General features: G+C 36.7%; 1 protein-coding gene across 2 annotated transcripts; it reads right to left on the minus strand.

The window, feature by feature from the left end:
• Window positions 1–407: 407 nt before the first annotated feature.
• On the minus strand, window positions 408–22,479 carry prodha (proline dehydrogenase (oxidase) 1a). Of its 2 annotated transcripts, XM_055179299.2 has the most exons (15): window positions 21,996–22,479; window positions 21,580–21,788; window positions 19,187–19,221; window positions 18,002–18,034; window positions 17,181–17,330; window positions 17,029–17,093; window positions 16,829–16,945; window positions 16,130–16,209; window positions 15,142–15,223; window positions 14,972–15,064; window positions 5,071–5,217; window positions 4,529–4,704; window positions 2,524–2,622; window positions 2,327–2,415; window positions 408–2,080 (listed from the first exon to the last, which is right to left on the minus strand). In XM_055179299.2, exons 1-15 carry the CDS (start codon window positions 22,317–22,319, stop codon window positions 1,890–1,892), a joined length of 1,890 nt encoding a protein of 629 aa, XP_055035274.2. In that variant the 5' UTR covers window positions 22,320–22,479; the 3' UTR covers window positions 408–1,889. The 2 variants fall into 2 exon arrangements, with proteins under 2 accessions (XP_055035274.2, XP_055035275.2); XM_055179300.2 differs by lacking the exon at window positions 18,002–18,034 and having other exon boundaries at window positions 21,996–22,475.
• Between the last annotated feature and the right edge of the window lie 655 nt (window positions 22,480–23,134).

Here is a 23,134-nt window from a genome sequence, read left to right on the forward strand (position 1 = left end):
ACGTACATGCCTAAACAATAAAGCAAGATTGCATTATCACTAGTTCCAGTTCCAGTATGTTTGTCTTTCCTGTATATTATTTTGTTATGTTTTATTATGATGTGCTTTTATATGATGCGTTTCTGTACGTTTTTATTTATTTATTGTTGTTTGGCTGTAAAGCACTTTGGTTCAACTGCCCGTTGTTGGAAATGTGCTCTATAAATGAATAAATGAAATGAAGTAAATAAGTAATGAAATAAGATATATTTTTTAGATGCAATATCACCACCACTCACAATTTATAAAAAAATATCACCACTGAGATATCAAAAACTCACAGCTAAACTCTGCTTTAAAAAATAGCTGGTGGATTTTCAGCTTGGCAAGTTCCCTAAAAGCGAAATATGACAGTGGATAGTCTTACAGACTTTTGTAATAATATGTTTATTAACATTTTTATATACAGCCATCCATATTTTATTTTCATGTTGAAAGTTTAAAACAGTGCAAAACAGACTAAAATTACCCTGAGCAGAGTAATGTGCGCTGTCAATATGCAGTATTTACATTTAAAAAATAGATAAGTAAATAATGCATACAATTAAAATATTCACATACACACTTCGTCTTAAACTTAAACCAAAACTTACATTTAAGCAGCATTTTGTTTTTTAATAAGCAAAAACACAACCTAATTTACATTAGTAGCCATAATATTCAGTGCTAAAATGCTTTGAACCGGTCAGTGGATTGAAGTTTAAACATACTTCATTCATAAAGACACTAAATAATACATAAAGTATTACTGTCTAATGTCTATATACAAACATTATAAAAGACAATCTTTTTTTTAAAGAAACCTTCATTCATTTGGTGCTACCGTCTAAAAAAATATATACTGCAATTTTGCAATTGTTGTGATAAACTGTCTTCATTTCAGTCACATAATGAGTAAAGAAAAAGAGTATTTTTCCAGTTCATTCATCACATGTTTGAAATGAAAGGTTAAGCACAATACATTGTGGTATAGTACATTGTGCTATATATTGTGTATTTTGGCATAAAGATGGAATATAGCAAACTTGCATAATGAAAACTGTATGCACTGTGCAAAAACAGTATGAGTAAAACACAAGTATCCTATGCCGAACATAACCAGTTATGGCTAGAAGGGATACAGCTACGGCCAAAATAAGGCCAAGAGTCTTGAGAGTTGTTTTACACTGCCCTCTAGTGAAGTTAAAGTGGAATGATTAAAATCTTATCTAAATACGGCATGAACTCAAAATCGACCCTCTTTACCATCTTACAAAAAGTCCCAGGTCTTTTTTCTAGGCACAATTCAGTAGTATTCATTATCTTTCAACAAAACTGACATCGCCTCTGTGACAACCTTTCTGTTCTGCTGATGTAACCAGAGGTCTCATGGGTGGGTAAAGATAACAGTATGATCATTGACATCATAACATTTCCAACCTTTTCACTTTCACAAACCAATCGGTTAAAGTCAAATCCTACACGATAGTCCTCCAGAACTTTCGTATTCACTTAACAATGTCTGCCAATGGGGACACCGTCTCACGTAGTCAATATTTGCAGCTTCATTTGTCCAAGAATCACCTACTTTGACAGGAAGAGTCATCTGATGGCAACAAATTACAGTTCATTTTGTTTATCACATGCAGTTTGTGGATGGGTTTATCAGACTGTATACCATAACAATAGACTGGCAGTGAAAACTGGGAAAAGCCAGGTCAGATTAGCACTTAGTTCCTCTCCACTTTTTGAATAGTATGTGAGAGCAGGTTAGTGATCGGTGTCCTCTGAAGCTTAAAAACTGAAGTTTCTAAGTACCGATTGAGTTATTTAGATATCGTGTTGTTTAAATACAGTCGTGCGGGTTTGGTTTAGTATACGGGTTTGTAAAGCAGTTGTCCATTGAAGAGTCTGCGTTGGATTTCTTTCCACAGCAGACTTCGTTCTCTCTGAGAACCCTTCATGATGCCGCGGTTCTCCTGCGCTCTGCGTGACAGGTAAGGGATGACCTCATTCACCGGACCGTAAGGAACGTACTTGTACACCGGAAATCCTGCCTGACCTGTTAAAAAACACATACTTATTTAGACATTGTACAGGTTACCTTAGTAAAAGTTTTATGCCATTTAATACCTTGCTGGAAAACCAATGAATGCAGAAAATAAAAGTTTGGGTGATCAAGTGACCCTGGACCATAAGAAGCATAGGTATATTTGGATTAAATAAAGAAATTTATGTCTTTTATGTCTTTTTTTCATATTAAACATGAACATCTGTTATTGCCACATGTTTTTTTATTCCCACGTACCCAATGGAAAACTGATCTGGTCACACATTCCCAGCAGCTGCCCAAAGTAAACTTTATTCTCTGTTGGAGAGAGACCCATCTCATTCATCCTGTACAGAGAAACACACATTAGCACAGATACTGAGCAAACATCAATCCATTGTGTGTGTGTGTGTGTGCGCGTTTGCGTGCGCATATACCACCGGCTCTAGACTAACTTTTCTAGGGTGAATTTGACTGTATCCTCATTGTGAGATGCCACCATGACATTTGCCGCCTTATTGAGATGAATCTCTTCCAGCACGTACTCCAAACACCTTTCAGAGAGAAAAAAATCATTAATCTCACCTTTAAGATTTTGATCAATAACAGAGATGGAGGAAAAAACAAATATAATCTCAAAATACTTGTTTTTTTTTTTGTGCCTGTACCATTGTTACATAATAGCTTTGACCTTGCAGTGTACATAAACAGGTGTGTATGTCTGTGTGTTAACATTTCCACCTTAGTAACATAAGAGATGTTGAAAAACAGGCTTAGCACAGACAGACAGACACACACACAGACACACAGACGTGTTTGTTATTAAAGACAGCAGTCATTTGACACCAACACCATCCTCTGGTACATTGTGTTATCACAGTGCCTCAGGAGGCATAAGAAACTGCTTGTAGCACATCTGTGTCTTCATAACTTAATCATGTTATTAACAGGATAATAACTTAGTAAATATAGCTAATAATGTGACTATTTAATGTGTAATATAAAAGGTAATTTTGTATGTACATTTTAATATAAAATATTTGTATTTTTTAAAATCAGCAAACTGTATCCATCTTTGCATGAACGTTAAAACATTTTAATAATACCCAAATGTATGTATTTTTTTGTAAAATCATTGTGGTTGTTTTCAAATGTTTTGTCAGCAAAGAAATGCAAAAACAGATTTGCTAGGTTTAATGAAGTAGAAAAATAGGAAATACTACTCAAAATGACTTATAAAAATGCATTTTAAATTACGTATAAATACTATTTCAAAATAACGTATAAATACTACTCAAAGTTACTTATAAATACTACTTAAAATTACATAAACACTACTTAAAATTACGCATAAACCCTTCTTAAAATTACGCATAAAATGCACTTTAAATAACGTATAAATACTACTCAAAATTACGTATAAACATTACTTTAAATTACTTATAAATGCTACTTTAAATTACGTATAAACACTTCTTAAAATGACATATAAACACTACTTAAAATGACGTATAAACAATACTTTTAATTACTTATAAATACTACTCCAAAAGACGTATAAACACTACTCAAAATTATGTATAAACACTACTCAATAATATATAAACACTACCTTAAATTACTTATAAATATGAACACTACTCAAAATTACCTATAAACACTACTCAAAATTAGTTATAAACACTACTCAAAATGACGTATAAGTACTTCTCAAAATTACGTACAAATACTACTTTACACTATGTATAAACACTACCTAAATTACTTAGAAATACTACTCCAAATTACTTAGAAATACTACTCCAAATTACGTATAAACACTACTCAAAATTACGTATAAACACTACTCAAAATTACGTATAAACACTACTCAAAATTACGTATAAACACTACTCTAAATTACGTATACACACTACTCAAAATTACGTACAGACACTAATCAAAATGACGTATAAACACTTCTTAAAATGACGTATAAACACTTCTTAAAATGACGTATAAATACTTCTTAAAATTACGTATAAACACTACTCAAAATTACGTATAAACACTACTCAAAATTACGTATAAACACTACTCAAAATTACGTATAAACACTACTCAAAATTACGTATAAACACTACTCAAAATTACGTATAAACACTACTTAAAATAACGTATAAAGACTACTTAAAATTACGTATAAATACTACTTAAAATTACGTATAAATACTACTTTAAACTACATATAAATATAGAAATACTACTGAAAATGACTTGAAAATGTTATAGCATTCGATTGCATTGGCAATGCAAAGGTCATGCCCAGGAAACACAAAAATAAAATGTACAGCTTGAATGTACTGTAGGTCACTTTGGATAAAACAGGCTGCCAAATGCGTTAATGTAAAATCTAATATAAATTTTCAGGACCAAACTATGACCCAATGAATACTGGAGCAGTATTTAAAGAGGGCGTACTTGTGGTACATCCTGTTGGTGGCTTCATAATCAGGGTTGATGGGATCTTCGTAACCGATTTCTGTTGCGCGGGATCTCTCCTGATACATGTACGCTCCACGAACCAGCTTGGCACCGAAGTACCAGCCCTCCCGACGCGAGAGCTCCACATCTACTGACACATTATCATACGCCTCCTGCACACACAAACACAGTTCTTTTATTGTCATGTGAACCATCACGCAAACCAGACCAACAAAAAAAAAGCCATATGGAATTTGTATTATAAAAGCAATATAGTGCCTGAATCTGAACAGACGTTTCTATAATAATTCAGTCTGTTATAAATGTATGACATAGATGTCAAAAACACAAAACCTATAATCCATCACATTGTGGCATGTGAATAGAGACGTCTGGGCGTGTAGATGCGGATCAGAGTTCTTTAGGTGATTAGCAGGCTTTAAAACACAAATGAGACTTTACCACAGGCGTCATGAAGAACACATGAGGAGTGTTGGGCCCGGTAATATCGTTTTTAAGTGTATGTTAACGTAACTCACTTTAAGGTAACACTGGTAGGTGTTAAAGATGTTGGGCTTTTCTCTATTAAAGATCCTTTGCATCTCCAGGGTCAGTCTGCTGATCGCTGGCTGGAAATACGTCTGCTCTGCGTCCACCATCAATCTCACACCGTTCTCCACAGCGTGCTGGAACACACAAACACACAATTATACAATGCCCTACATTGTGCAATTTAGTAAACACAGTTACATAACCATCTGTAATCCTCAAGGGAATGTTCCTTCTCACAAAAGAGGATTTTAAACCAGAGGCTATAACATAAAGAACAGCAGTCAATCAAATTTAAAGTAGAAACAAAATGTTAAATTCCCCCTGAGGCAAAAAAAAAAACACGCACACAGGACGCAAAAACTGTACTTTCCACTACTGAATGATTTGTCAGTCATACAGATAATATTTGGACATTGACATTATTTTCAGCTGATAATACAGCTGCTTTGTAATACAAAGATGGTAGTTTAAAATATTCTGATGAATATTCCACTTTCATAAACAATCTCCAGTTTCGCCAAAAATATTAAAATATGCACTTTTAAACCACAACTTCTCATCTTGGACTAGACTTGTGATGCACAAGCTTGACCTCATGTATTATGCAATCACATCGAAAGGTCACGCATGATGTATGTGAAACTACTGATAGTGTTTAAAGGTGCAGTGTGTAAATTCTAGCGGCATCTAGTGGTGAGGTTGCGAATTGCAACCAACGGCTTAGTCCACTGCTAATCCCTCGCTTTTAAAACACATAGAGAAGCTACAGTAGCTGCCACCGGACAAACATGTCATCGTCAGAGACAACTTGGTAAAAAAATGTCCTTTAAGGGCTTCTGTAGAAAAATGGCGGAACAAAATAGTGGCTTCCATGTAAGGGAACCCTCTGTGTATGTAGATAAAAAGGTCTCGTTCTAAGGTAATAAACACATAACGGTTCATTATAAAAGGTCTTTATACACCCCAGATAATATAGTTTTGTATATTATTTTGCATTTCTGTCAAGAGATCCTTCTAAAAATTACACACTGCACCTTTAAAAGTGTGGAGAAAAAAGTTAAAAAAATACCTCACTTCAATCAAAATGTCTGAGAACAAAAATGCCGATGTATGTCTATAATTCATTTTCTTTTTTAATGTCCTATAATTTTTCTATGATCTCTTTCCCCGCCAGCGTTTTAAAAAAAAGTTGCCAGCATTTTTCATGATTTTCACAACTTTAATGCCTTCCAGATAATGTTCTTCTTAAAATATAAACATACAATATATCAAATGAAAAAACAGTGGCTCTGCTTTCAAAAAAATATCCTATCTTCATTAGTTCTCTTTTTATCAAACATTGGTAAGTTTCTTTAAAAACACGAAATTTTGAGCAAAAAGCTGACATAATCCCTTTTTTTTATTGAACAGATATCAGATGCAGAGCGATCTTCAAAACGTACATGGACATACAGCTGTTGCCCTAGGACGATACTTCAGGGTTTTATAAGTTAGATAATAGTGGTATTGCTTTAAGCCGGAAATACTCATCATTGGCAGGGAAGCGTTTTCTCTTAAAGGAGTAGTCCACTTTAAAGATGGGGCCCATTGACTTACAATAGTATTTTTTTCCTACTATAAAAAGTCAATGGACCCCATCTTTAAAGTGGACTACTCCTTTAATTGATGAGTTAACTCGTCAATGGCGGGGAAAGAGTTAATGATAAACACATGGTTGTTCTGTTTTGTATCTTTTTTGTTGTTATTATCATTTGTCATTATTTGTTACTTGTACATTTTGAGCATCAAATAATAATAAAAGAACATTACCAAATAAAGCTAATAAATGTAAAAAAAAGTTTGGAGAAAAAGGAGCGTTTAGATGTTGTTGTATGTGAAATGATACTAATAAATGTCTGTAACAAGTCTGTTTGAATAAATCATTTAACCTCTTAGTTACAATAAAGTTCAGAAACTCAAATACTGTGTGTTACTAAATAGGAAAGATCTGGTGAGGATGATCAAAATAGACCCAGCTAAATCACACACCACAGGATTGAATTCATATGCATATATTAGAATAGAAAATACAAATACAAAATTTCAAACACTTAGCTCATTGTCATCTGTTAGTCCTTAGTTAGGTCCTTGCTCAGTCCTTTTAGAACCATGAGTAATCCAGAGTAATCAACGTGAGTTATCCAAAAAATTGATAAATCCCAAGATTGTCCATTAAAATGTTGAAGGAAAAACCCCCCAAAAAATCCAATTGTCTCTTGAAACTCAGCAGCAATTAAATCCACTTTTAGTTCAACAAGGAGACACAAATATTCTAGAAAAGGGATTTCAAAAACTAATGAAATCCTCCAGAATCACATTGTAGGTTTGAACAGCATGCTCCATCTCTAACCATTTCCTACTTTATTTTAGGCCTTCCCTCCTCCCAGGTGTAATCCTTTAAAGTAAAAGTCTCTTCCCCTACAATAGGGTTTCAACCTAAAAGTCCTCAAAATTAACCACATAAAGGATGTTTTAGATAAGGCAAACAAACTCAAACACCACCAGCTTAAATAAACAGTGAACTTAAATTAAGGCCTGAAACACAAATAAAATCATATATATGCATTAACAAAATTATGCTTTTTTTTATACAACCCAAAAGCAAAAATAAATGCAAAATATTTTTTGGTGGCCTTAATAATGTAGCAAGGCTACAGAGTCCCCCCCCCCGCCAGCGGCTACATAGGGAGAGTTCCCCAGAAAGGTTTTAAATTGACAACATTCACTGTATCTTCCTTATCATCTGGATGAATCCATCTGACTCGGTAATTCACTGGCCCAAGCTTCATCTTCACCCTGGCTGGCCCTGACCACCTTGGGGCTAGTTTAGAGGAGAAATAATCAGAAGCCTTGGAAAGAGGATGAGCCCTTACCCAGACCAGATCTCCCACTTGAAAGTGTACATCTCTCCTGTGGGTATTGTAATACCTGGCTTGTCGAAGTTGAGCTTTCCTCACAGATCTTTTAACCTCTTCAGCAAGTAGTTGTTGCCTTTCTATTATAGAATAGGAAAATTGAGAGGGATTTGGAGAATAATTGATAAGTCTCTCCAATGGACCCTGCAGGGGTCTTCCTAAAGTGAGTTCTGCAGGTGTCTTGTTGGTAGTTTCATGTTTGGCATTATTCAGTGCAAATCTGAACTCAGATAGCCACTTGTCCCACTCTCTGTGATTTTCCCCCACATAAGAAGCCATCATGGTTTTCAGAGTTTTGTTGACTCGCTCGGTGAGGTTTGTCTGTGGGTGATAACTTGTAGTTAGTTTCTGAGTAACACCCCAGTTTTTGCACAGATCAACCAAGAGCTGACTAAGAAACTGTGGGCCTCTATCAGAAAGGATGTACTTGGGCACGCCCCATCGATTAAAGATTTCATCCTTCAAAATCCTACAAATGCGTGGAGTCTTACTATCTCTTAAAGGGAATAGCTCCACCCACTTTGTGAAATAGTCAACCACCACAAGGAGATAAATGTTGCCCTTCTTACTTTTTGGAAATGGCCCCATGAGATCGATGCCAAGCATGTGACCAGGTTCGTTCACTTCAGTTGATTGAAGAAACCCCAGGGGTTTGGTATTCGAAGGTTTGTACTGTTGACACACAACACATTCTTTCACATGTTGCCACACATCCTTTCGGACATCTGGCCACCAGGCCACCTCCAAGATTTTAAGAAGAGTTTTCATTTTCCCTAGATGAGCTCCTAAGGGATTGTCATGGAAATAGCCGAGGAAAGTAGGGGTAAGGGATTTTGGGACTACCAGCTGGTACTTAACACCATCAGCGTTTGGAATAATTCGGTAGAGTACACCCTGTTGAATTTCCCATCTTATTCTGTCACTTTTCTCATTCTTTCCATCCACTTTTTCCATTAACTCCTTCATTTGCTTATCTTGCTCTTGGGCAACTTGTATCTCAGCCAGCGAACTTGGTAAGTTAAAGTTCCATGATGAGGTCTTCACCACATATGCAGCCAAAACAGCATGATCTTCAACAGATCTAGATAGGGCATCTGGTACCACATTCATTCTGCCCTTTCTATATTGAACTTGGAACTGAAACCGTTGTAGCCTCAAAGTCCACCTTGTGAGTCGAGAAGTGGTCTTTGGAGAATTAAAGGCCCACGTCAGAGCTGCATGGTCAGTGTATACCACAAAAGGTACACCCTCCAAATAATGGTGCCACTTTTCAACTGCCCACACAACAGCCAAACATTCCTTCTCTGAGGTGGAGTAATTCAATTCTGCTCCCCTCAGACTCCTTGAGGCATATGCGATCACACGCTCCTCATTATCAATATTTTGTGAAAGTACAGCTCCAAGTCCTGTAGAACTGGCGTCAGTTTGTACTTGAAAAGGATGGCTCAGATCTGGTTGGGCCAGCACAGGGGCTTTCTGTAGGGCTTCCTTCAGCCTCTCCATACTTTGTTGACATTTTTCCGTCCATTCCCATGTGACACCTTTTCGCTGTAACTGATACAAAGGGGCAGCAAGCTCTGCAAAATGTGGGATAAACTTGTGGTACCAGCCTATCATGCCTACAAACCTCTGTAATGAATGAATGTCATGAGGAACAGGGTAGTTGGTGATAGAGCTTGTCTTTTCTGGGTCTGCTTCCACCCCTTTTCCAGAAACAACATGGCCCAGGAACCTCAATTCATTCTTAAGAAAATGGCATTTCTTCAAATTCAGGGTCAAGTTGGCTTGGTGGAGTCTTGAAAAAATAGCTTCCAGATCTTGAAGGTGCTTCTGCTGGGAAGGTGAGTATACAATAATATCATCTATATACACAAAGCAGATTGTCCCCCTTAATTCACCAAGGACTCTTTCCATAAGACGTTGAAATGTAGCCCCTGCATTTTTTAGACCAAATGGCATGGTCAAAAAATGATATATGCCAAACGGAGTGATGAAAGCAGTCTTCTCGCGACTATCCTGGTCCATTTGTACCTGCCAGTACCCAGATTTTAAATCCAATGTGCTAAAATATTTTGCCCCGTGCATAGATTCCAAAATATCATGAATAATGGGCATAGGGTAAGCATCCTGGGGTGTTTTTGCATTTAACTTTCTATAGTCAACACAGAAACGTAGGCTTTGATCAGGTTTTGGAACGAGGACCACTGGGAAGGCCCAAGAAGACTGTGAGGGCTCAATTATGCCTTCCTGAAGCATCCTGTGAACCTCCTGCCTAATAACATCCTTCTTCAGAGGTGAGACACGATAGGCCTTGCACCTTATGGGTATGTCATCGGTTGTCATGATCTTGTGGGTGGTAAGGTTTGTCTTCCCCAGCTTGTCTGAACACACAGAAGGCCAAGCATACAGAAGTTGTTGCACCTCAGGGGGATACCTTAGTATCAGATCATCAATTAAAGTTGGCACCGTGGTAATCAATTGCTCAGGCACTTCAGAGTCCAGGGGTAAAGCCATGTACAAGGTGACTACATGTTCCTCTTGCTGGCTCCATAACTGTTTTCCTAGAGGCTGGCTAAGAAAAGGAAATACTCTAGCTCTTCCATTAATGCATAGTTCATAGTTATATTCGGCCACATGTACTCGTACACCAGTTTGACTAAGAAAATCCAGGCCTAAAATAAGTGGAAAAGCCAGCTGTTCATCTGCCATCACATAGGTATCAACAGTCCACACTAGTCCATGCCACTCATAAGTAATAGGAACTCTACCTTCTGATTTTTGTGCCTTTCCATCAGCTAGCATAAATGTTCTGTTGGAGTGTTTTTGTATTTGTTCACCTGGTTTAGCCAGTGCTTCCCACAACTTCCTCTGCATTAAAGTAAAAGTGGAACCAGTATCTAATATAGCTTCAACTTGTCGTCCTTGGATACTAATAGCAACTCGAAGCAATGGAGGGGTTGTAGAGTGGACTAAAGCAAGATGTTGGGATTGCCCAGTAGTGGGTTTAGGAACATTAACATGTCGTACTGTTGGATTCTTCTTTCCTTTTTCACTGCCCTTAATTTGATTTACTTTGGCCCAATAATCTCTCTTAGAATTAAGGTCTCTTTCTACCATTGATCCAACCTTAACTAACTGTTCTACTGTATGCACAGCACCACGTAGGCTTCCAGCCAAAGAAGGGTTGCAGTTATTCAGAATCCTTCTTACCATTTCCTCCTCAGGGAGATCATTTTTCCACTTCAGACACAATGCCCTATAGTCATAGGCAAAGTCTCTAATACATTGATTAGGCTCCTGGATCATAGCTTTGAGTTGTTCTTCTACCTCTGTAAGATAGTCAGTGGGTAAGAATGCTCCTAAAAATGCATTTTTAAAATCCATCCAGTTGTGGATCTTACTTCTTTCTGCAAGCCACCAGCTCCTGGCTGGACCAGAAAGAACAGCATTCAGCGTAGCTATAAGTTCAATGTCTGACATATGTCTGAGTGTTAAAAAATTCTCACAACGCTCCACAAACTCTACCACATCACTGGTTTCTCTGGCTTCACCAAAGTGTGGAAACTCAAGATTAATTGGAGGTTTGGGATAGGAAGTAGGTGGCTGTGCTGACTGCCCAGTGTCTGAAGCAGAAGCTCCAAAAGAAAGACGTGCCACAGGGGTGCTAGTTTTTCTTATTAGGGCAACTTCCTTTTTCCATTGTTCATCCCTTCTCTGAAGACACTCTACAACAGCATGTTCTAGCTTATTCAGAGACCTTTGCATTAATTCTTCAATATCTTCAAACCGCTGATCCAGAGTTTATCTGAAGGCAGTTTCTCTATTAAGTGCACTTTGATTGTAAGCTCGAAAATCATCTTTTAATGTGGAAATTTCTGTATATAATTCTTGAACAGATTGGGTGAGGGTGTTTATTTCAGAATCCATTCTCTCAATATCATTTCCTATAGGATTCAAAGGTGGCTGGCCTTCCTCATCACTCTCTTCAGCCTGACTGTTAATGTACAGCTCACTTAATAGAGAACTGATTTCAACAACATCCCTGTAGGTATCTCTAGGTGAAACAGGCTGGAAAGGAAGAGACTCTGCAGCCCCCACATTATCTACATGAATGGACTCTGTCTCTGGGTTTGAATTAAAATTCTGCATTGTAAGAACAAAAATAGTTAACCCACAAAATATAATTCAATCACAATCCACTCAGTAACCAGTAACACAGTTCACAAAACACATGAGTCCCCGTACGGGCCACCATCTGTAACAAGTCTGTTTGAATAAATCATTTAACCTCTTAGTTACAATAAAGTTCAGAAACTCAAATACTGTGTGTTACTAAATAGGAAAGATCTGGTGAGGATGATCAAAATAGACCCAGCTAAATCACACACCACAGGATTGAATTCATATGCATATATTAGAATAGAAAATACAAATACAAAATTTCAAACACTTAGCTCATTGTCATCTGTTAGTCCTTAGTTAGGTCCTTGCTCAGTCCTTTTAGAACCATGAGTAATCCAGAGTAATCAACGTGAGTTATCAAAAAAATTGATAAATCCCAAGATTGTCCATTAAAATGTTGAAGGAAAAACCCCCCAAAAAATCCAATTGTCTCTTGAAACTCAGCAGCAATTAAATCCACTTTTAGTTCAACAAGGAGACACAAATATTCTAGAAAAGGGATTTCAAAAACTAATGAAATCCTCCAGAATCACATTGTAGGTTTGAACAGCATGCTCCATCTCTAACCATTTCCTACTTTATTTTAGGCCTTCCCTCCTCCCAGGTGTAATCCTTTAAAGTAAAAGTCTCTTCCCCTACAATAGGGTTTCAACCTAAAAGTCCTCAAAATTAACCACATAAAGGATGTTTTAGATAAGGCAAACAAACTCAAACACCACCAGCTTAAATAAACAGTGAACTTAAATTAAGGCCTGAAACACAAATAAAATCATATATATGCATTAACAAAATTATGCTTTTTTTAAACACCAGAAAAGCAAAAATATATGCATAATATTTTTTGTGGGCCTTAATAATGTAGCAAGGCTACATGTCTTTGTGTCAGTTTATTGTTTAAAATGATCCGCAAGTGTGCGTTTCACATATGTAACATGTGACCTTTCCACGTGATTACGTAATACGGTGGCGCTGGCACATCACACGGCTAGTGCAAGACTAGAAGTTGTGCTTCAAAAGTACTTTTTTTGCGAAAATAAGGATTGTTTCGCTAGATAACAGCTTATGCATCGGTTGGGATCGTTTAGAGCCCTTATGAAGCTGCATTGAAACGGTCCACTAAAGTCCACTATATGGATATAAATCCTGTAATGTTTTCATTAAAAATTAAATTTCTTCTCAAACAAAGAAAAACATAAACATCTTGGATGACATGGGGGAGAGTAAATTATCAGGATTTTTTTATGAAAGTGAAGTAATCCTTCAAAGAACATAAAGAGTCATGCACTATATAACGTTTTGTTAACAAAAAACTTTAAAAAAGTACAATATTTATATAAATATACTAATATAGACATTATATCAGCAACTAAAAGCTCAAATCGACTGCTACTTTACATAATTATAATCTTTTTTGACAAATGTAACAGAAATTCAGTTTATTACATGTATTACTGCAGAATTGACAGACTTCAATGCTTTAGATAAATGACTACAGTATATGTGAGTATAAGATAAAATATCTATATAATGTGTCGGAGCCGATGGTGTAGTAGTGGGCACTGGGGAGTGCTCCGACATACGATGCAGACGCACTTTCAGCGACACAAGCTCAAATCCCATCAAATCAAGTCCTTTACCGATCCCGTACCCCTCTCTACACCTGGTACTTTCCTGTCCTCTCCCTGCATACCATCAAATAAAGGCAAAAATGGCCCCCAAAAAAATACCTTAACAAAAAACTTTAAATGTCCAACATATTATCTGTCATTCATACACAGAAGATCCACATGGTTTTCACTATCACACATCCCTGAGTGCAACCTTGTATTTTTACTTTTTCATTATCATGTTGTCTCACATTGTGCTTCTCTGTGTGCTTTCTGCTTATCTGGTTTAAGATAACTTGAGGTTTGACACTTGTAACCTTAAGAGCCTGTTGAGAACCTTCTTGGGAACAAAATGTTTGCAAAAATGAAATGGAGACGACTAAAATGTGTTGAGGAAGTTTTGCTTTGTTTTAAGCTTATACTTCATTCACTAAATGATTATGTCCCAACAACAAACTTTGTCTTTAAATGCACAAACGTTGCTTATTATGAACTGCTCTGTACACATGTGTATAACACACAGAGATCGAGACTAACATGACGTACTCTGCAGCATGTTCCTCTGTAGGCATTTTCTAGATCACGCACAGATGTGTACACGCCAATGAATGACATCATGAGGGGTTTTAAGATCAGAATGTTTGGATAATGGGTTATCGCTGGCCGGGGTTGTGGTGGTCAAACATTAAATTACGCACACAAACAGAGTGAAGTAAATTCAAGGACAATTGCTTGATCTCTGTCATAACATTTATGTAAATGTGCAACTGTGTAGAGTTTTATTTTACTTAACACAATCTGGGGAAATCTAAAGTTAAACATCACTGAATGGTTCAAAGCCGCATTTGTGTAGATTTATACTATGCATTTGTTTTATTTCATGCTATGTTTTTTTACGGATATGGCAGAAAGTGCATTACAAGGTATTTATTTTTATCAGTATGTGTGTTCATGGGATCAAACCCCCACCTTTTGTGCTGCGAATGCAATGCTCTAATGAGCTATAGGAACAATCCCCTTGGTAATACCATGGCACTGTTGTGTATATTTATAGACACTTAACACCACCATTATTGAACTATAATGACTACGAAACAAATATGGTAAGGAGACTTTGGCTATATGCCATATTTTGGTGGTGGTACCTTGGCCAGAACATCCATCCTCTGTAGCATCCTCTTCATCTGCTTCTCCTCTTCATCAGTGAACTTACTCAACAGAGGCTCCAGGTGACCCGTCTGAGAAGTGCACATAGATTTTTTTATGAGCTGAACATTAGCGGGGATACGCGTTATAAAGTATGTGTGACCATTACCTCCATGTTGGGCACCACGAGCAGGTTGGAGATTATGGTTGTGTCATTAATAAGACTGTTCCAGTCTAGCAGATCAATGGTTCTAAAGAAACAGAACAAAACCACATCAATTGTAAAAGAATGAGGATGTGATATTGGTAAATAACCTGGATTAAAGCTCCACTGTGTAGATTTTTAGCGACATCTAGCGGTGAGCCTATGAATTGCAACCAATGGCTCAGTCCACAGCTCATCCACCGCTCTCTTTCAAAACGCATAGAGAAGCTACGGTAGCTGCCACAGGACAAATATATCATTGTCTGAGACAACGTAGTGACAAAACGCAGTTTGGTGGTGCAAAATGGGGACTTCCATGTAAGGGTGTATGTAGATACGGCTCATTCTAAGGTAATAAAAACAACACAGTTCATTATGTAAGGTCTTTGTACACCACTTATTATATAGTTATGTATATTATATCGCATTTCTGTCAAGATCCTCTAAAAATTACTTGGTGCACCTTTAACTCTTTCTCCGCTATTGACGAGTTATCTCGTAAATTAAGAGAAAGCGCTGCTCTGCCAATGACGAGTTTTCACGGCAATTCATATTTCCGCTATTATCCACTAGGTGGTGCTCTTACACAACTTATAAAACACTGAAAACAGTAAAAACTCTGTGTATGTTTTGATCATCGCTCTAAATCTGATCACTAACAAAAGTGCTCTACACAAATGTAATTATCTCAGCTGCTCAAAAATGTTTCTTTAAAAAAAAACCTACCCATATTTGAGGGGTGATAAAAGGAGAACAAATGAAGATAGGATGAAACTTTTTAGTTTGAAAGCAGTGGGTCTGTACTTTCATTTGATATATTGTATGTTTTTATATTTAAAGAAGAACATTTTCTGAAAAGCATTGAACCTTTGTGAAAATCATAAAGCTGGTTAAAATGCTGCCGCTGGCTGGCAACTTTGGAAAAAGTTAAATGACAGTAAAAGAGTTTTACCCAGATGAGCCCAGTTTCTCTCCAGTAAACCAGTTCTCAATGTCTGGTTTAGCGCCAACTCCCAGTTTGATCAAACTGTCCTGCAGGTGAAACACAGAAAGAGCTTAACTTTAACAATATAGACAAACAATTTATAATGCATACAAAAAATGATTGTTGGGTCAAATTAACCCGGAAAATGTTTATATTTGACCAAACAATAGGTTAAAACAACCCAGCATAGGTTAAATCACAACCCTTTTTGACCGAGCGTTGGGCTGAAAATAACCCAGCATTTTTTTAGGCTCATGTGTCTTTAAGATCAAGCTGAAATAAAAATTTTAAAATTTAATTCGGTTGCTCACATTTTATAATTCAATCACATCCATTATTATTATTATCATCCTTTTATTGAGAAATATTATATACATTTCTGTTTAATTTGTGATATTATGATGACCCCACGGCGGACTACATGGACAACAACGAAGTTTATGTCCATGCTCCAAGTCATCTTCTCCGTTTTTAGTGCATCTCTGCTGCAGAATTTCGATTTGAGTCGGTTTCAGTTGTTTCGTGTGTACGCAGATATTTCTTGAGAGACACAGCTTTTACAGACTTTTTGTAATACGAGGGGAAAGAAGTTTGGATAAGGAAAGCTCTGGTTTTGTCTTGATGTGACCAATTGTTATACTGTAAAAGACCCTGAAGATGCCGAACCTGCAGTTTTTCCAGTTCCAGTTTCTGTTCCAGTAAAGCCATCCCGTCCAACCCCTGATGTGCTGCTAACAGATTGAAGAACCTCCTCCACTTCACCAGCACCTCTGAGAACTGAAGCTTTATGAGAAAACGAAACAAAATACAACTTAGAGCTGAGATCTAATCCAAAAACAATAGCAAGGAGCAAGTTTTTTATTTACCAGGAATTGCGGCCGTCCCAACGCGGTCATCTTAATGGCAGAAAATCCATCGACCGAACTTCCGGCTGCAACACACCAGCGTAGACGATATTTTAAAAATAATGCAATATTTAGACATTTGAATATGTCATAACACTGGCAAATCAGCTCACCCGAAGCTTTAATACAGTTGATGAAGGTTTCCATGTGATGATCACATTTGGCCTCATCTGCATAGAAATACGTCCGAGCGCTGATCACCCCTCCACGTCGATCTCCAAACTGACGATGAGCTTTGTACTTCTTCTCACGATGATCCATACCTGAATATCGGTTTTAGACAACGAGTTAAAAGTTCAACTTAGTTTACAAGTCAAATTAAAAAGGCATTTGTAACTCTTTAAACTACTTTGAATGTTACATATTTTCAGATACTTGGGTCCTGATCACAACATTATGCAAAAAGCTGTCAAAAAATAATTTGGGATAATGAACTCTTCTTCTCACGAAACAAACGAGTCCCAACATGACAACATCTGACATGATTTTAGCTAAAAGTCTTGTTATTAGAAAGAATGAAGCACATTTTACTCGTATAAATGTTACATATTTCCCAGTTAACCAGTTTAGTGAATGGGAAAAATATTGACATCATTAATACTCGATTGTTTTAAGCAAAACGCTAACTTTTATAACACCTTATAGAGGAAGAATTATTTACAGAATACACCTCACATGAGCTTGCAAAGTTAAATTCAGCCCCTTCACCAGGAGAACCCACGGGTAAACCAGCTTTAACCAGTCTAAACGAGTGAAGAAACACAACACGCACACACGTCAGTCTATTTCAGCTTCACATGGACAACATGTGCTCACACGGCACTATCTTAAAGGCAAAGCAGATGAAAACCCAACCCAATAACAACCACTAAATACCAAAACACCCTCCAACAAAAACCAAATTTAACACCATAAATTAAATTCAAGACAGTACATTCAGTATCCTGAGCCGTGTAAATGCTGGTTTCTGAAAACAAAAACAATCTTTTATTAATTATTTTTAAATAAAAAATAAAATGTGTGCTTTAGAGTAGTATGAAAATTAATAAATAAATACAATTAATTAAATAATAATATGCCAATAATAAATATCAAAGTTATATTTTCACAGTAAATATATTTCCTTTATATTATGTAGGATGATTATATAAACAGCAAATCACAAATAAAATATTTTTAACATGGGTCATATATTTCTTTCTAGCCCAAAAGTCGTATACTTTGCTTTTATCTAGGGCTATCAAATGATTAATTGCATACAAAATAATAGTGTGTTTAATATATATGTATATAATGTGTGTGTGCACCAGGTGTAATTATTTTATATATAAAAATCACACACACATGCATGTATATATTTACGAAACATTTGCATGTATATAATTCTTTTAGACTGACATTTTATTAAAGGATATATTTTATTAAATATGATATACTTAATAATTACACGTACGCAATACACACACAAATATATTATGCAAACACAAACTTTTATTTTGTATGCGATTAATTGCGATTGGACAGCCCTGGTGGCAGGTGACTGCTCTTCCGAGTGGCGCTAATTCAAAATATGTGTTCGTAGTGTCATGTGTGTTGCTTTTGTTTTCAAAATATGTGTGTTACGTCATGTGAACATATGTGCATCACGTGTCTTGTCAAAATAAGTGCCTGCTTGCACACACAGTAAAATCTGATTACGCATGAGATTATGCAAGTATCTGGCAAATGCAAGCGCCTCATTTATCATTAACCCTTTAGGCGCGTGTGACGCGCCGAGCACATATTTTGAACATGACGGACTACATACATGTTGTGAAGAGCTTCGCAGCATGCACCCTCGAAAAATAATTCACCGGCCACGACTGCCTATTTTAACATTTTTACTCTTTAAATATCATTCAATTAAAATCTCTGTATTGTAATATTAAATAACATTTTTAGTTATAAACAACTGGCTCTGTGAGTTGTGAACGGATTATGTTTCAATGTTCTTGGTAGGTGGGTTTGACATGCAAGAGCACGCGTGCAGATCAAATATCCACTCTGAATGCACTGTGAGCTGCTTTGGATAAAGTGGTCGGCAAATGGATATATGGAAATGCACAAATGATTTACTCACCATGATTCTCTTTCTCAGCTTCAGAGACACACGAGCTGAAAAATAAATCAATGGTCTTAATTCACTGCTATTGACACATAGAATGTTTGGTTCTAATTTAAGAAGTGACAAATTCACCTGGAACCATTAAACCACAAACCAGTGACACGATGTTCAGACTGACATTCGCACTGGCACAGGTCTGATTTTGCAGTGCGTCATTCACTTTGCAACATAAGGTCAGCAGGCAGTCAAAGTTCAACAAAAACAGAATCAATTCAAGATAAGTGTGGAAACTTGGATGTGCCTGAATATACCAAAACTTTTATTTGAGAATTTCAGAACTGCACGTACGAATGACGTAAGTATGAAAGGTATCTGACCTGATCTTTCAGACCTTCAAACATGATGTTTGGCCTCAGGCGTGCAAACTTTAACACAAGCACAAGAGAGAGAGGTGTGCATGCTCATTTTAACTATTTTAATATTGCAAATATGTGACCATGGACCACAAAACCAGTCATAAGTCGCACGGGTATATTTGTAGCAGTAGCCAACAATACATTGTATGAGTCAAAATTATAGATTTTTATGCCAAAAATTATTAGGATACACTGCAAAAAATTACTTAAGCACAAATAAAATGACTAAGTATTTCTGTCTTGTTTTCAGTACAAATATCTAAAAATTCTTAAATCAAGATATATCTGCTAGAGCAAAATGACCTAGTCTAGTTTTTAGACAAAAAACATAAAATGTAGGTGAAATTGTGCTTAAAACAAGCTAAAAAAATCTGCCAATGGGGTAAGAATTTTTTTTTAACTTTTTTCTTAAACACTTAATTCAAGAAAATTCACTTAAATTGTATATTTTTTGGCTAAAAACTGCAAATATTATCCAATTTTTCCACCCCCTTTAATTGCCAGAATATAATCTGCCCTGATCACCAGCTGTTTTTAAAAAATCAGCCGATGTCCCAGTAGGAAAAAAAGCTTTTATCTGCCGATACCGATTATAGGCTGATACATCGGCGCATACCTAAACTACCGTAAACTATAATCAAACTAGTTTTAATTTTATGCTTTTTGAGATGTTATCATTAGTAATATACAGTATATATATGATCATCTAAACAATCTTTGTCCAGATATTTTACTATCATAAGACACATGGTAAGTCACTTTTTCACAAGAAAAGTGGCATTGCTTATGCAAAGATTTTGCATGATTGAAAATGGGTTTGCATTCAAGAAAAAAACCACAGCGACATAGGGACTTAGTATGTAAGGTATGAGGTCTTATTTTCTTCAAAACACATTATATAACAATCACATAGGGCCTTATAATTTAAACAAAACGATACATCTGTACATAGAGCTGGATGAAATGAGCTACGCTTTAATGTCCCAAACAAGCTGTGACGAATTCTGAGAAGAACTTGTTTTTTTGTTCTGTTAAGCTGTCTAAAATAAAGAAATGAACCCATGTGAAAGACTTTGTTTTGGGCGTTGGTATCTCTCATTTGCAGTGGTTACTCAACGCGCTTGGCATCCTCGCTCAAACTCACGTGACTCCTTTCTATTACGGTGGGGAATTAACAGTAGGCACTGGCCAAAACCAACCAATGAGGATGAAGGTAATCAGAAACTTTTGCAGCCAAGAACATAGCATGGTTTCAATGAAGTTAAAACAGAGCTGTTATGCAATTAATGTAGTTTAACATCAGTTTATACGACAGCTTTATAAAGTCCATATAACATCCATGCATTTTAAATTAAAGGTTCCACATCAGGCATATGATCGACCTTCAACGCCGAAATATGGTTGACATTATGTCAGTTCTTGTTTCAATTTTGAAACAACGATACAACAGTTAATACTAAGGTTAATAAAAGATTAATAAAATCAGTTCTCGAATTGAGGGGGGGCTGGGGGATCCGGGACCCCCCATAAGGATAATACTGACAAACATGTTATTTTTTGTTATGAAGGTAAATTCTGATCTAGTTTAAGTCTGTAAATTTTGGATTGCTTTTCCTTGTATCGATGTTACATAAATCATACATTTGCGTTCAAAGGTAGTAATGTGTTGCCATTTTGGGTTTGCTGCTATGTCATGATGGAGAACCCCCATAAGACTAGATTCAATTCGAGCACTGAATAAAATGCTTAAAATCAATGTTGAAATTCCGTTGAAATAATGTCAATTGTTTGTTCAGCATTGATTCAATTTACAAAAAAAAAGGTACCTAATTCAACATTAATTCAACCTCATTCTTGACGTTGATTCAACGTTGAAATGCCGGCTGGATCTGATCTTTGTTAAAGAACCGATTGTTGTACTGCTAGTGTAACATCTACGATTTAGCGTATCTGATCCAATTTTGGGAATCAAATCCTAAAAGTAATACTCACTCCATCTCTTTCTTCTCAGCTTCTTCCTGGGTCAGATCTTCCTCTACGCTGTAGTCCAGAACCGAGCCGACCCCAAACGCTTGGTTCTTCTCGATCAAGGGCTTGATGCTGTCCTGGTCCTCGCCTGCCACAAACTGCCCGTAGAAAGTCATCTTCATCAGTTTTTCGAAAAGCCGCTGGCCAAGAACCTTCTTACTCAAAAACATCAGCTGTGGATGAAGACAGTGAGAGATGTAATGTAATTTAAACCAGAATTTTTATTATATTATATAAAAATATGAATATAGAATAAGTATGTAATGCTATACTTTCATCTATCCAATTATTGCAACACACATTTAGTTAAATAATGTGCATAAATAACCTCACATGGGTAACTTTTGAACTCTCTGTCACAATTCTTACAAATATCTCACCTCTTTGTTTTTATCGACCAGGAAGTCAACAGAGCATAGTTTAAATACCAGCAGACTTCTAAACAGCTCCAGTGTGTCTTTACTTTTGTACGCTTCTTGTGTGTTGTCAAAATCGATGGAGATCTTCGGCTGGCTGCTTCTGTGCGCTTTGGCTCCGTTGATGACATCCCGAGTCTCCACTAAAGCGCACGAGGAATCCAGCTGCGCTTCTTCTGATTTCAGCTCCTTGCGCTGCGTGGACGCGACCGTGGAGCGCAATCTCATTCCGAATAATTGATCAGGTTTTGCTCTGGCTAGAGCCGGCATCACTTTAGAGAAGGGCATTTTTGTGAAGCTTTAGTAAACTCTGCTTTGTTGAAGAAAGTGATGGATGCCCTCGCGACGGACTCGTATGGAAATGAGATGGAAACTTCTCGACAGGCGTTAAAATCGCGCTTAAAAGAGGATGCAAATTAATTCGGCGTTCTGGGAGGTAATTGGCCACTGCGCCGTGACGCATCGCAGAGAATGTTATTGCGTCATTACATGGAAGGAAGGATGGGTGTACTGTGTAGTCTACTCTGTAGCCTCGGTTTGTCGGCAAAACAAAAATATTGCCATCAGAAATCCTTATAATAGCCTTGTTATTCTTTGATACATAATACCTGTGCATGTAAATTATTTTTATAGATAGGTTAATAAAAAATATTATATTAATTTACTAGTGTTTTTTTTTTATTTTCTTTTAATGTATATACTTTTTGCATTCTAACAACTGATTTCAGACACATGACTTCATTCATTGCTTGCTAGGCTGTAAATTGCGCAACAAACTGGGATTTTATCCAACTCATGTGACTGCTTTCTGAAAACTAGGGGTGTGTTTGTGCCTCTTTTTTAACCAATCAAGCTGTGGGCCTTGGCCAGATCTGACCAATGAGGAAGAAAGTAACCAGAGACTGTTTCCACTTGTGATGCCAAAAATGTGACAAGGTTTTAGTATAACCTGTGACTGTGAAAACTTTCAGCCTCCTATAAGCACTTATTTCAATAGTTTGGCAATCTTTTCCAGCAGGTAAAAAGGCTATTGTCCTACTAAAAAAGCAATGTGAATAATACTGTCCAGGCCATTGTAGCATGACGAAAAAGGTGTGTGACAT

Source organism: Misgurnus anguillicaudatus, chromosome 9, assembly GCF_027580225.2.
Source record: "Misgurnus anguillicaudatus chromosome 9, ASM2758022v2, whole genome shotgun sequence".
NCBI lineage: Eukaryota > Metazoa > Chordata > Actinopteri > Cypriniformes > Cobitidae > Misgurnus > Misgurnus anguillicaudatus.

What these genes read in the sequence shown, in the direction of transcription:
- prodha (XM_055179299.2), bottom strand. Translation starts at nt 22,319, where the DNA reads ATGCCCTTCTCTAAAGTGATGCCGGCTCTAGCCAGAGCAAAACCTGAT. An exon ending in CAACTGTATTAAAGCTTCGG is followed by an intron (nt 17,094 to 17,180) that starts GTGAGCTGATTT and finishes GGTGTGTTGCAG; the next exon opens with CCGGAAGTTCGGTCGATGGA. An exon ending in CCTACCAGTGTTACCTTAAA is followed by an intron (nt 4,705 to 5,070) that starts GTGAGTTACGTT and finishes TTGTGTGTGCAG; the next exon opens with GAGGCGTATGATAATGTGTC.